This window comes from Carassius carassius, chromosome 23, assembly GCF_963082965.1.
Source record: "Carassius carassius chromosome 23, fCarCar2.1, whole genome shotgun sequence".
In the NCBI taxonomy this organism is placed as follows: domain Eukaryota; kingdom Metazoa; phylum Chordata; class Actinopteri; order Cypriniformes; family Cyprinidae; genus Carassius; species Carassius carassius.
The window spans coordinates 31,313,442-31,325,877 of NC_081777.1; the positions used below are offsets into that span (position 1 = coordinate 31,313,442).

General features: G+C 36.6%; 1 protein-coding gene across 2 annotated transcripts in view; it reads left to right on the forward strand.

The window, feature by feature from the left end:
* The first annotated feature begins 2,605 nt into the window (after positions 1-2,605).
* Positions 2,606-12,436, forward strand: part of LOC132101775 (E3 ubiquitin-protein ligase NEDD4-like) — a 32,090-nt gene continuing 22,259 nt past the window's right edge. The window contains exons 1-5 of one of the 2 annotated variants that reach the window (XM_059506974.1): positions 2,606-2,875; positions 3,635-3,708; positions 4,773-4,851; positions 4,940-4,978; positions 7,576-7,629. In XM_059506974.1, coding sequence (XP_059362957.1) covers positions 2,825-2,875; positions 3,635-3,708; positions 4,773-4,851; positions 4,940-4,978; positions 7,576-7,629 — 297 coding nt within the window. In that variant the 5' untranslated portion in view covers positions 2,606-2,824. Of the gene's footprint in view, positions 2,876-3,634; positions 3,709-4,772; positions 4,852-4,939; positions 4,979-7,575; positions 7,630-10,154; positions 11,439-12,436 lie in introns of those variants that run through there. The other variant, XM_059506973.1, reaches the window with a different exon arrangement.

Sequence of the window (12,436 nt, forward strand, 5' to 3'; positions counted from 1 at the left end):
TTTTATACATATCATATAATATTCACACACTCTAAACTGAAAATCTGGAATAGATATTCATGTACGGCTGAAAATAAAAAGACATTTTCAAGATTCTGGATGTTTTAGGATAGCTCAAACAGTTTAACATGACACTAGCAATGCCAAGGTCATGGGTTAAATTCCAAGAAAGCATGAATTGATAAAATGTATGCAGTGTATTAATTATAAAAATGCATAGATGCAATTTAAAGCAAAGGCATAATTAATAAGTGCACTGTTTCTGTCACTAATCAAATTTAAGTAAGTGACAATGATGATCTTGTTACTCTTTGCACAGACAGTCAGATTTTTCTGCCTCCACTGAAACTCAAGATGCTCTTCAGATCATCTCACATCATGCTGGAGAACACGATCATCAGTTTTTGTTTGGTGCCGCTGTTAGTTAACCAAACTGACACACACAAAAAGACATTTAGAAATTCCTGTAATTTTTTTCAATTACATTTTGCAATAAATTGTTACACTGATAATAAGTAGTACTGAAGAAAAATAAAACATATCATATACAGCAAATACAGTCTTTCTGGTTACCATTCTTTTTCACCAGAAAATACATCATTTTATTATTTTAAAGAAGCATTTTAATATTTTCAATAGTTTAAAATCCACAAAAATATGTTTACCCTGAACTATCTAAGGAAGGACAATACCCTTCCAAAAGTGGAAATAAAAGAAAACATTTATCAGGGTTTATTTTACTTGTCTCTTTACAGCATTTCACATCAATATACAATCATATAAACATATATGTTTTAAAAATTGACAAACAGGTCAATATAAACCTCACTTAAAGCACAGAACTGTAATTAACAACCAGAAGGCAGGAGAGCACCACTGCTGCAAATGCGACCACCAAAACAACATCTAAAATTAGTTTCTTAACTGATGACTGGCTGCTCTTCTTCCCATGACCTCTGCCTCAAAACCATTGCACAACATCGTCCAGGTCATACAGTTTAGGCTCGTGTCCCAGCTCTTCTCGTGCATTACACATACTGAAATAGTGTGTGGCGCCCGTCTTGTGCAGGCAAAGTGTGGGGAATGAGTATCCTAGACCCTCCACCAGATGACTTGATGTGAGAGACGACAGGAGATGGACTTTTTCACTGGAAGAAGTGTTATTTTGGATTGTGGACAATGGTTTAAAGTTACAACATCTTAATGATGGATTTGTTTTTTTTGTTTTGCTTTTTTTTTGGCTCCACAAGATTTTTTCTGTGCTGTGGATTACTTGTGGATTATTGAGATGTTTTTATGACTCATTCTGACGGCACCCATTCACTGCAGAGCATCCATTGCTGAGACACTGATGCAATGCTACATTTCTCCAAAACTGATGAAGAAACAAAAAAGCAGTATATATGTAAACATGGCTTGACATAAAAACATGCAAAATTGTATAATGTTATTACATATTCATTATACCACTAAAAAGTTGAGAACCATAATATGGGCTTTCAGCCCTGTTCCTGGAGGCCATAATGTGGATCAGATGAACTCATCAATTTGTCATAAAGTACTGCAAGAGTTAAAAACGGTTGTGTCAGATAAGACATCCAAAATATTTTTGAGTAAGTCAAGTAAAGTACTTTTGAGGGTCTCCAGGAATAGAGTTGGGAACTACTGTTCTATAATATAGTGTGATATTGCCATCTAGTGGTTTGTGTAGATAATTAAAAAAAATCAAGATTGATGATCTTTTGAGTTCTTTTGACTTCCATTGTGTTAACGAAGCAGGGAGAGTGGAATTATATATATATATATATATATATATATATATATATATATATATATATATGTATATATATATAAACGTTCATGCATATTCTGCATATAAATGAGTCTCTTCCATCTTTATCTGACCCTCTAACATTAGCACTCACTATTCTAATTCTGTTCTTTAAAAAAAATCTAACTACCTTTCTAATCTTTTTGTATTCTATTTTCTTTTAATTTATTATGCAATTATGTGTGTGTGTGTGTGTGTGTGTGTAAAGACCTCTAACACTAACTCTCTTCTTTTTCTATTCTATCAGTTTTCTTTTTATTTATTATATTATTTAAAAGCCCTTGGTATGTGTACTGTGTTAAGCTAACTGAGACTTGTTATAGCACTTGTATATCATTGCTCTTTTTGTTGCTTCCACTGTCTTCATTTGTAAGTCGCTTTGGATAAAATCGTCTGCTAAATTAATAAATGTAAATGTAAATGTAAATGAGTCGACTTCTCTAATAATAGGAAACGTGTGAATAGGCGGGATTACATAATCAAAACTTTTCATTGGATAAGAATGAGCTATGCCTCGCCGTGATTGGCTGAAAGAGAACTCTGTCCGATGTCCATTAGTAAAGCACATTTTCAGAATATCAAGTACAGTTAATTCTATTCTATTCTATTCTATTCTATTCTATTCTATTCTATTCTATTCTATTCTATTCTATCCATGCTGTTAATATTTAAGTCAGCAAAGGAGACGTTCAGCACGGTTCAGCACTGTTGTTATGATCATAGAGCGTCAGCAGACAAGGGGCGTGGTCGAGAGCGTAGTGGGCGTGGTCGACGTCACGGGGGCGTGTCGAGGCGGGTACGCGCGCGCCGAGAGTATGTCCAACGGCGTAGTTTCTACTATGTATTTGACAAGCTCACGTTAACGCCTCTTCGCGAGTCTCATATCCCGGGGAAGCGATTTCCGTTAAACCGTGACCTACTCTTTGACAGTTGGGATCTATTTGTGTCATCCGGTCGTTCGTTTCGACGCAGTTTGGCATCCTGGCACGAAACATGAACATGGCCGCGCTTCTCCCGGAGGTTCGAGGACTTCAGACGGATGAGGTAATTATTTCAGCTGTCATATCAGTCATAAATTCTGCTATATTGCATAAACAACAGTTGGGTGGCAGTCTACAGCTCGTGTGTGATATAAATTGTCTCTGGTGATACTGTCTCGGTGGGTTTCTGGTAGGAAGGTCTGCCCCACTTTGTGTTATTATGATAACTGTACGTTAATTTTGTCTGTTTGTGTCTAATTGTGGCACATAACCGACCCACCACCGTATTTTCTTGCGATTGAGAAAACATTTATTTATTTATTTTTTTTCCGATAAAATCAATTTATTTAATTCTCATTATTGTCTTGTGACTCAAATGAAGTATTGCGCAACATCTACTGTATCTCGTGAGGGCTTACGTGACGTCACACCGCATGACGTCACACGTTCATTGCATGTGTTTTTTGATCACACGCGGTGGCATATATTATTTATTTATATTTCTTGTTTGTAGCTCTTTCTTGAGTGTTGCTATCATATTCAACACTCTTTTTTTATAGATATAATCAATAAACATGTCTTGAAGACATCTAGTTATGTTTGTTACCATCTATATTGTCACTTAAAAGCACACTAAATAAACTCCTAAGCAGATTAATTGGTCAAAATGTGTATTAATGCGAGATGATGTAATCAATATTTTAGTCTATTTTCTCAAAAGCAGTAGTAGGCCAATGAAAATAGAGCAGAATTATTGATTACATTATCCTTGATGTTTATTTCTTGTGTATGTGGCTTACTGAATATTTTTGCTTCTTTTCAGGATGAATCCAGAATCTTAAGGTTGAAAGTCATTGCTGGAATTGGGTTGGCCAAGAAAGACATTTTGGGTGCCAGGTCAGCATATCAGATATTATACAATGGAAAGGACACTATCACATAAATGATGACCAATATAATGTGGATTAATCGTCCAAAACTGTCGGCATTTGACGGTAAAGCTGACTGGTCCCTAAAACAAACTGGCTTTTCAAAACATAAATATTGAAGAAAATGTACTTTATTAATACTTAGCAATCTTGTGCATTATATAATATGTAAATCAGCATTATATTGCTTTATAAATATCAGCAGTTGAAAAGCCCATATCAGTTGATGACTAATTATAATCAATAATAATGTGTTTTCTTTAAAAGCTCAGCTCACTTCTTGTATAGTACACAGGGTTTTTTTCTATTGACTTCATGCAACTCTCACTCATTGTCAAATTTTGGGTGGATCAGTATAAAGTCAGGTAATTAATTGGATTTCAGCTGTCATGATGTTTATTACTCCTCCGTTTTAGCTGAATCTTCATTGAAGAATAACTACAAGGGACGAATGCCACTAATAAAGTCAGCATTTGACAAGTTGTTTACTATCTTAATACGCAATTTCTGGTCTTATTATGCATGTTTGTTCAGCAAATGCTTCTTTCTATGCTATGGAAGCCCACTTTCATCATCAGTGTGTTCCAGGTGGGGAAAATCATGTCCCGCCCTACATTTTTTTTTCTCGTTTAGTATCCTGTTTCACATTACAGAACTAAAATGTGTGTGTGTTTTTTTTAGTTGATTCAGCTTAACAGTCATTTAGTAGATCTAGGTTTGCTTTGGTTTGTAATTGCATTGCAGTTTTTTCTAAAGGTATTAACAAGCAGCCACATGCTTAGAATTCATATTATGCATAGCTTGCATTGAACAAATATATGTGACTGCTTTAGTCAGGGAGGTACAGTAGATGGCAGTGTTAGCAGATGTCCTTGAGGATACAGATAGATCGGCAGAGCTCACTTTGACCTAAATAACACAGCTCCAAGTATGCAATCGATATCTGTGCTGAACGATGTCATCTCTCCTTCCTTCAAAAAAGGCCAGATATTCAGCAAAAAAAATATTTGTTTGTTTTCCTTTCATCCACAGTGATCCGTACACAAGAATCTCTCTCTATGACCCCGTCAATGGAGAAATCACCAGTCTGCAGACTAAAACCATTAAAAAGGTGTGTGTACAAACTCTATACTACACCATTTATCATTTTGTCAGGAGATTTTTAACAACATTTCTCTATGTTTCGTTCTTTCTTTTAGACATTGGACCCGAAGTGGAATGAGGAATTCTTCTTCAGAGTGAGTGAATGGGTGTTTACAGAGATCATGTTTTTGTTACCTGTCAAAAAAAAGTCACCCCAAAAAGAAAGGAGAAAAAATATATATATAATCAGTAGCCCAGTACAGAATTTCCCTTACTGGGGTTCGTAAGTGCTAATAATTAATTAAATCGCACAAATGTAACATTAAAATAAATATATTTTTTTTAAATAATAATAAATAAATAATAAAAAAATGGAAAAAGATTGTTAACAGTAAAACGTGAACATGCAGTCTACTGTTAAATTATTGAAATATTAAATACAATTTCAGGGAGATTTAAAGTAAATATTTTTAAAGTAAAAAATCCCTTTCTATACTGTAATGCAGTAAATGCATTTAAATGCATATATCATTTAGCAGATGCTTTTATACAAAGTGACTTACAAATCAGGAATACAAGCATTATTACAAGCATTAATACAATATTAAATATTTATAGTATCTTTAATTTATGCTGATTTTAATTACAAAAAAAATTGTCTACCAAAAAAGAAGCTTAAATATCATAATAATAATTCAGCGATTTTAATGAGCCTTAGCATAAGCTTTGTTTTTATAGTAAAAATTATTTATTACAATTATATAATATATAATATATTTTATATATATTTTTATTTATATGTACAAATGTTTTATATTTATATTATTATATTTGTATATTTTTATATATTTTTTTAATATATTTTGTTTTTATATATTTTTATATTTCACATATTTTTATATTTTTTCTCTTTCAGTTTTCGTTATCCAGACATTTCTTAGTGAGATCTCATACACACACACACACACACACACACACACACACACACACACACTCACACACACGTGCCATTTTTAGTTGTTTCAAACTTACTGAACTCTCTGTTCATCATCATCACATTTAGATGGTGATTCCAGTAATGTGTTCTCGTGAACTAATATTAAACAGATGCAGTCATTGTGTTTGGTAATAATAGAAAACGTTATACAATACGGGCTGCTCATATTGCAGCACTGGAAGCCTGTTTAAAAGTTCAAGGGTTTTGTAAAACCATTTTTGCGTTTTATATTAATGGACTATAATGTGAACAGCCAGAAAAAAAAAAGACAACGAGTAATAAATGTGGTTTAATTCTTCGAAGTTCAGGGAAATGCATTACCTTCTACATATTTGTAGGGCTTCTTATTTGCATTGCATTTATGTAGTTTGCATATAAAATAGTGATGTTTCTAAGGGAGTTTTTCCAAGAGATGTGTTTATGGTGGATGCAACAGCCATGCAATGGATTTTTTACAATTTGACATCATCACATTTGTTCAGATCAAATCACCTTCATTATATAGTTCTTATATAATTTAGATTTTTTTTAAAAACAGTTTCACAGTAATAAACCAGAAAAAAATAACAGAATCAGAGAACAAAATCCATCGTATATTTAACAACTTCTGATGTAAAGGAGCTCTAAAAAGACAGTAGTGTCTGTTCAGCTCATTTCAGTACAGTTTTGATTCAGTTCAGCATAAAGTTCATCAGTTTTGAAGCAAATTCAGCTGTAAGCAGCCTTATAGAAGACAATAGTTTTCTTATTTAGCTCGAGCCGGTTCAATGTTGATTTGTTGTCGAGATCCAGAGAATTCAGAAACCGTTAATATTATATTTATAATTCAAAGGAACTGCTAGAAAACTGTGCATGAATTATAATTGTAATTGTTGATCATTTTATTTACTTCAGGACATTCAGTGAACATTGATTTGAGAAGTGTTTCTAGGTAAATTATCTCTATTTAATTAAATAAGAGTCTGTTTGGGCAGTGTGTAAAGAGAGAGGTGCAGTCACATGTTCTGGGGTCAGAGGTCAGGGGTTGAGTTTCGGGGTGCCTCTTACATTCTGTCCGCTCTCCCTGCTGGCTTGTGACGAGCTGCTGAGCATTTACTGACTCGCTGTGCGTTTCTCTTCTGTAGACATCTGTAGTCATTTTCTCAGAAAGGACAGAGAGATGCATATAAGGTTCCCTGGAAACAGTGTTAGGAGTAAGCATTTCAAGATGTTATGAAGGCTCATCAATGCTTTATATCAAGACTTGTGCTCATATTAGGCATGATTTGAGAGGATCCAAAAGAGCATTTTGAGTTTCATTGAGTCATTGATCAATGTCATGCTTATTTATTTTTTTATTTTTGGAATGGTGATCTAGAAATAGGCAGAATCTGAAGAATATGAACGTATTTATTTTACCTTTACTGTTCTTTGTTTCTAAATTTCAAAAGTCTTAATACATCATAACTGTATTTTGTTTCATAAAATATAAAATATCATGTGTAAAATATCATGTTTTTCCATGAAAAAAAAAAAAAGTCTGCTGTACCTGATATTTTATATGAATCATAACCAGATCCAGGCAATTGCATAAAAGGTTCTGGCCTATTTGTGATACTGACCACTGGCACAAATACCAGGATGGCGACAAGCCTAAAGTCAAGAGTTATGAATAGAGGATGAACAGACTGTCTGTCTTCTAACGAGACATCATTTATTTTAAATATGTGACAGTGAATTCACTGTATAGTCTTTGTCTTTTGTTTTCTCCCACAGGTGCATCCTAGAAAACATCGTCTGCTGCTGGAGGTGTTTGATGAAAATCGTTTGGTATGTACATGAATGCATATTTTTAACTGAGATGTTAGATTTTTTTTAATGCTTCTGCTCACAAAGGCTGTATTTTTTTCTTTTTTTTGGGTGCAGTAAAAACAGTAATATTGTGATATTGTAATATTTCCTACTATAATACATTGTAAAATATAATTTATTCCTGTGATCAAAACTCCAGTCTTGTGTCACATGGTCTTCAAAAATCATTCTTTTTTGCTGCTCAAGAAACACTTCTTATTGCCAACTCATAAATTATTTGTGCGGTCTGCTACTGAAGTTGCAAAATTGGTGTAATGTATAATTTCCACACCATTAGTGCCACCAAACGGCATTGTAATCTGCTTTTTTGTGTGTTGGTTGATGTAGATACAGTGGCTTAACCAGTAGAATTATTTTAGACGGGACTGCTTGTTTAGCTTTATAATGGAAGATGTGTTTAATGGTGATGAAACCTTATACAGTTCAGCAGTATCAAATATATGTGGCTTGTTAGTGTTGGGTTCAGGTTTGTAAAAACATCAGCTACCTGAGCGTCAGTGTGTAATGAATGAACAAGGATGCCTTTTTGCAAGTAGCCACCATAAAACTCAGGTCTGGGAACTGAAATTTACCTTTGGGTGCTGTTAAACGTGAAAAGTAACTGCTTTAAAACACATAAAAGTCGATGAGGCATGACTGTGTTGGGGGGGTTCTCTTCGTCACATGCTGAAGGCGTCCTCCCTGAATAATGAGGAAGGTTAAACAAATGCATGCATAAAAGACCCAGTGTTCATGTAAAAACAGTAACTCTTGATAAGATAATAAATCACAGTTGCTTTCCTGCATTTGATAGATAGCATAACCCGGTTACTGGATGTAAGAAAAACTGGCATGTCATTGCTAGAATGTGTTTTCTGGCATGAGCCAAGCATGCATGCTATTTCTATCTCCCGGGGAATGTGGTAGCTTACAGAAAAGGATGACAAATCATTTTAGATCTCTTTTTTGTGCAAAACATTTCTAGGCTTCATTTTAATTTGACATGCAGTTATCCCATTTTTTGTTGTAGAATTTTTAAATCTTAAAACTTTGTTCATTTCCAAGTGCACAAAATGCAAAAATCCTTAATTCAGTCTCACTTATGTTGCATTTAAATTATTTAAAATGCATGAAATTAGCCATAATCTTAATTGTAGAATTCCAAAGTCCTACAACTTTATTTCCAAGTGCAAAAAATACCTGATTCAGTCTCACATTGTAATTTTAATCTGTATTTTAAAATACTAAAACTTTATTTCCAAGTGCCAATATTCTTACATCTATTGAATTTCTATTTAAAATGCATGCAATTACCCCAATTACTAATGTTTGAATTCCAAAATCCTAAAACGTTGTTCACTTCCAAGTGCACAAAATGCAAAAATCCCTTATTCATTCTCACTGACATTGCTTTGTAATTTGAAATGGATGCAATTACCCATTTTATTTATTAAAAAATTCCAAAATCCTAAAACGTTTGTTCATTTCCAAATGCACAAAATGCAAAAAATCTGACTCAGGCTCATTTATATTTAATTGACGTTCATGCTGTGAGCAGAATGATTTCCCGTACTTGTCCTGTGCACTGTGGTAACTGCAATTACCCCTCGTGCAACTGACCCTGATTGATGAGATGGCATTTCTCTCTGACAGAAGCATGGTCTTAAATGGCTGCAACAGCGGGTGTCAGATGACACGTGATGTGGCACATGTCCATATGAGAGCAGGCACAACAAGCTCAGTATTTGATTTGGAGGCACTTTTTTGGCACAAACAGGCTCAATTCCTTCTGCTACTTTCAAATTTATAGATGAAGCTATCATGCGTTTAAGCCGTGCATGGTTGGAAGTGCAGAAATAAGCCAAACGCTCAGTTTACGAGCTTGGTGGTTTCAGCAGCTTGTACCACCCAGTTCCCCACGTATGTCCGATGTACTAAATGTGGATGCTGTTGGGAAAGCTTAAAATTATGCCAAACCCCGTTCCTCTTTATTTCCTGTAACTCCATCCCAGTGGGGTAAAAATATTATCAGGGGTGCAAATTTACTAGAAACTTTAGACACTGGGCTCCCACTGCTGAAGAAGGAGGTGGTAGAGTCGAGGTTGGCTAGAACAGGGGCAAGCTGTTCCACCTCCATCCTGGCATGCACACAGATTGTTGTTTTTTGCACTGGGGTGACCGGCAGCTGGTGGGGAGGGGGCACCCGTGCCTGAATCGGCGCTTGCAAAACTACAGAAGGCACAGCTGAGGCACTCCAGAGGTCTGGCATAGTAGAGCCCTTTGTAGGGTTTCTGAAGCAGTTGCTTCAGTCAAGCTCTCTGAGTTCGCCTTTATCCTTCATAGAACTCAAACTGTTCTTCATAGTGCGTTTGACTTGGCATGGAAGTTAGCTTCAGAGAAGGAATGCCGCTTGTCACTTCTGCAATTTTTGCAGTGTGCAACTGCTAATGGTTGCAATTGCAGAACACGAGCAGTTGCTTTCTGTTGCTCATTTTTTACCCGCGTCCCACCGGATCCTCGGAAGGCTTGACTTTATGGCGCGACAACTGCGACTGCATTTTGCTTCACAGAGAAGCAACACCGACCCACTGTCAGAGACTTGCACCGGTCGCTCTGAGGAAAGTGGGTTTACAAACACCGGCCGTAGCTCTAGCGAGGGCCTGGTGCAGAGTTCCCTCCACATGAAGGTGACTCCAGGACAGCTGGCACTGGCTTTGCCACCATTGTCACCAGAGTATGGTAATTTACAGCGGCACTCCACCGTATTCATCCCTAAGGTGAATGGGAGCAGGAAAAGCATGCTGCAGATCTCCTTGCAGCCTTGCGGAGGAGACGGAGAGCTCGCCAGCTGCGAGAGTGGAAACGGAGATGGAGGTTCCTGCAGCAGCAGCACCACGAGCGATGCCGGATACTGCAGCAGCAACAGCATATTCGAAGCGGACCTCCCAGATCGCAAGCCGATCTCTCGGCGTAAGGCGAGGGCACCATTGCGGCGTTGCTCATCCTTGGTGATTTTCCCACGGAGCCCATGCACCACGCCGCCGGCGTCCCCCGTCAGTCCGGTAGCGTCTCCCATGATTCCTCCGCTGCCTCCATCTGCCCGAAGTTCCTTTCAGACCTCTCATCAGATGCAGCTGTCTAGCGTTGATGCATCGCACGATGAAACATCCAAGGGATCCATCGCCACTGCAGTTAATGGTCTGCGGCTCTCCAAAACCAGTACATCAGCAGAACACAGGGACGCCAAACCCATCGTGCATTTTAGCGTGCCTCCGGAGCAACCGCCAGGACCAGAGCGAACGGAAAGACACTCCAGCGTTTTATTGCACTTCGCGAGCCAGCGGCCGCTTCCCTCAGGGAAAGGAAGTTCGGCCAAAACAAAGGTTAACATCGACTATTCCAAACCTCCCGAGGGCCCACAAACCAGCAACGTCCCAGAACCCCAGAAAGCCAGGCTTTTCCGGAGCACCTCAGCCTGCATGCTGCCAAGCGGAAGGCAGTCATCAACGGAAAGAAGACACGACACTTTTCCGACATCGGAAAAGTTCTCAAGAAAAGGGAAACATCACATCTTTCACAGGAGTATTTCTTTGGAGGTACCCTGTGCCAACGCTGAGATTTCTTGTCACGTTTCAAATGCTGCAGACGTGCACTCCAAAAATGGCCCTCCGCACGTACACATCCACGTATCTCACGGCACAAGTGCAAGAAAATCAAACACCCTGCAGGACAACAGCATAAACACTGAAACGGATCATGTTCCAACCTGCACAGAGAAAAATTATACCGTAAGTCATCTATTAAGCTTTCTATTTCCATCTAATAGAAAGTGAAAAATCTGAATGCACTCATTTTTGTCCTCAAACATGCAATGTGTAAATAGTTTTTTTCCTTAAAATTGCATTCAAATTGAGTAGATTTGTGAAGACATGATTTGTAGAGTCGGCTGCATGTTTCCAGTGATAGCTGTGATAGTTTTCTTGACACTGAACATTACCATAACAATTCAGAAACTTATCTTCCCTTGATCTTGCATGTGAAGCTTTGCTTTTAAATTTTAAAGATGTGCAGATACACATCCTTTGAAAATAGGATTGTGAAATACCAAAATAAATTCACGTCCATTATTTATATTTGTGTAACAGTAGTTTATATATACATATATATATATATATATATATATATATATATATATATATATATATGTATACATAAAAATAACCTCTCTTAGTCTTCATCAACAAGCCTGCCAGAGCTAATTTCAGTCCCTTTAGATCTGTGAATTATTAATTATCTGTATCATTGTGAGCAAACATTTAGCAGAATTTATTTGCAAAGTACAAATCCCTTTAGGCAGGTTGGCTAATAGACAAGCACTTTAAAAATACATTGTAGCTATAAACCAGTTGCATGCATGTGCATGTCGCAGTTTTGAGGCTTTTTCAGTTTTTCTTTTTTATTATTTAACACTTTGATCTCTGTTTGTATTTACCTATGGGATAATTTCCATTAAGGTTGGCGTATAGACCAGCATTTTAAAAATGCTTTGTAATTAAGTCAGTTGCATGCATGCCAAATTTTTGAGGCTTTTCAGTTTTTATTGATTTATTAACTCAGTACATTCAGATAGGTTAGCTTATACACAAACACTTTGTAAAATACACTGTATTTAAACCAGTTTCTTGCATGCATGCATGTCATATATTGGGCTTTTTCTGTTTTTATTAATTTGTTAACATGTAGAGTGATCACTGTATGCATTTACTCTTGGGGTACTGTTTTATTT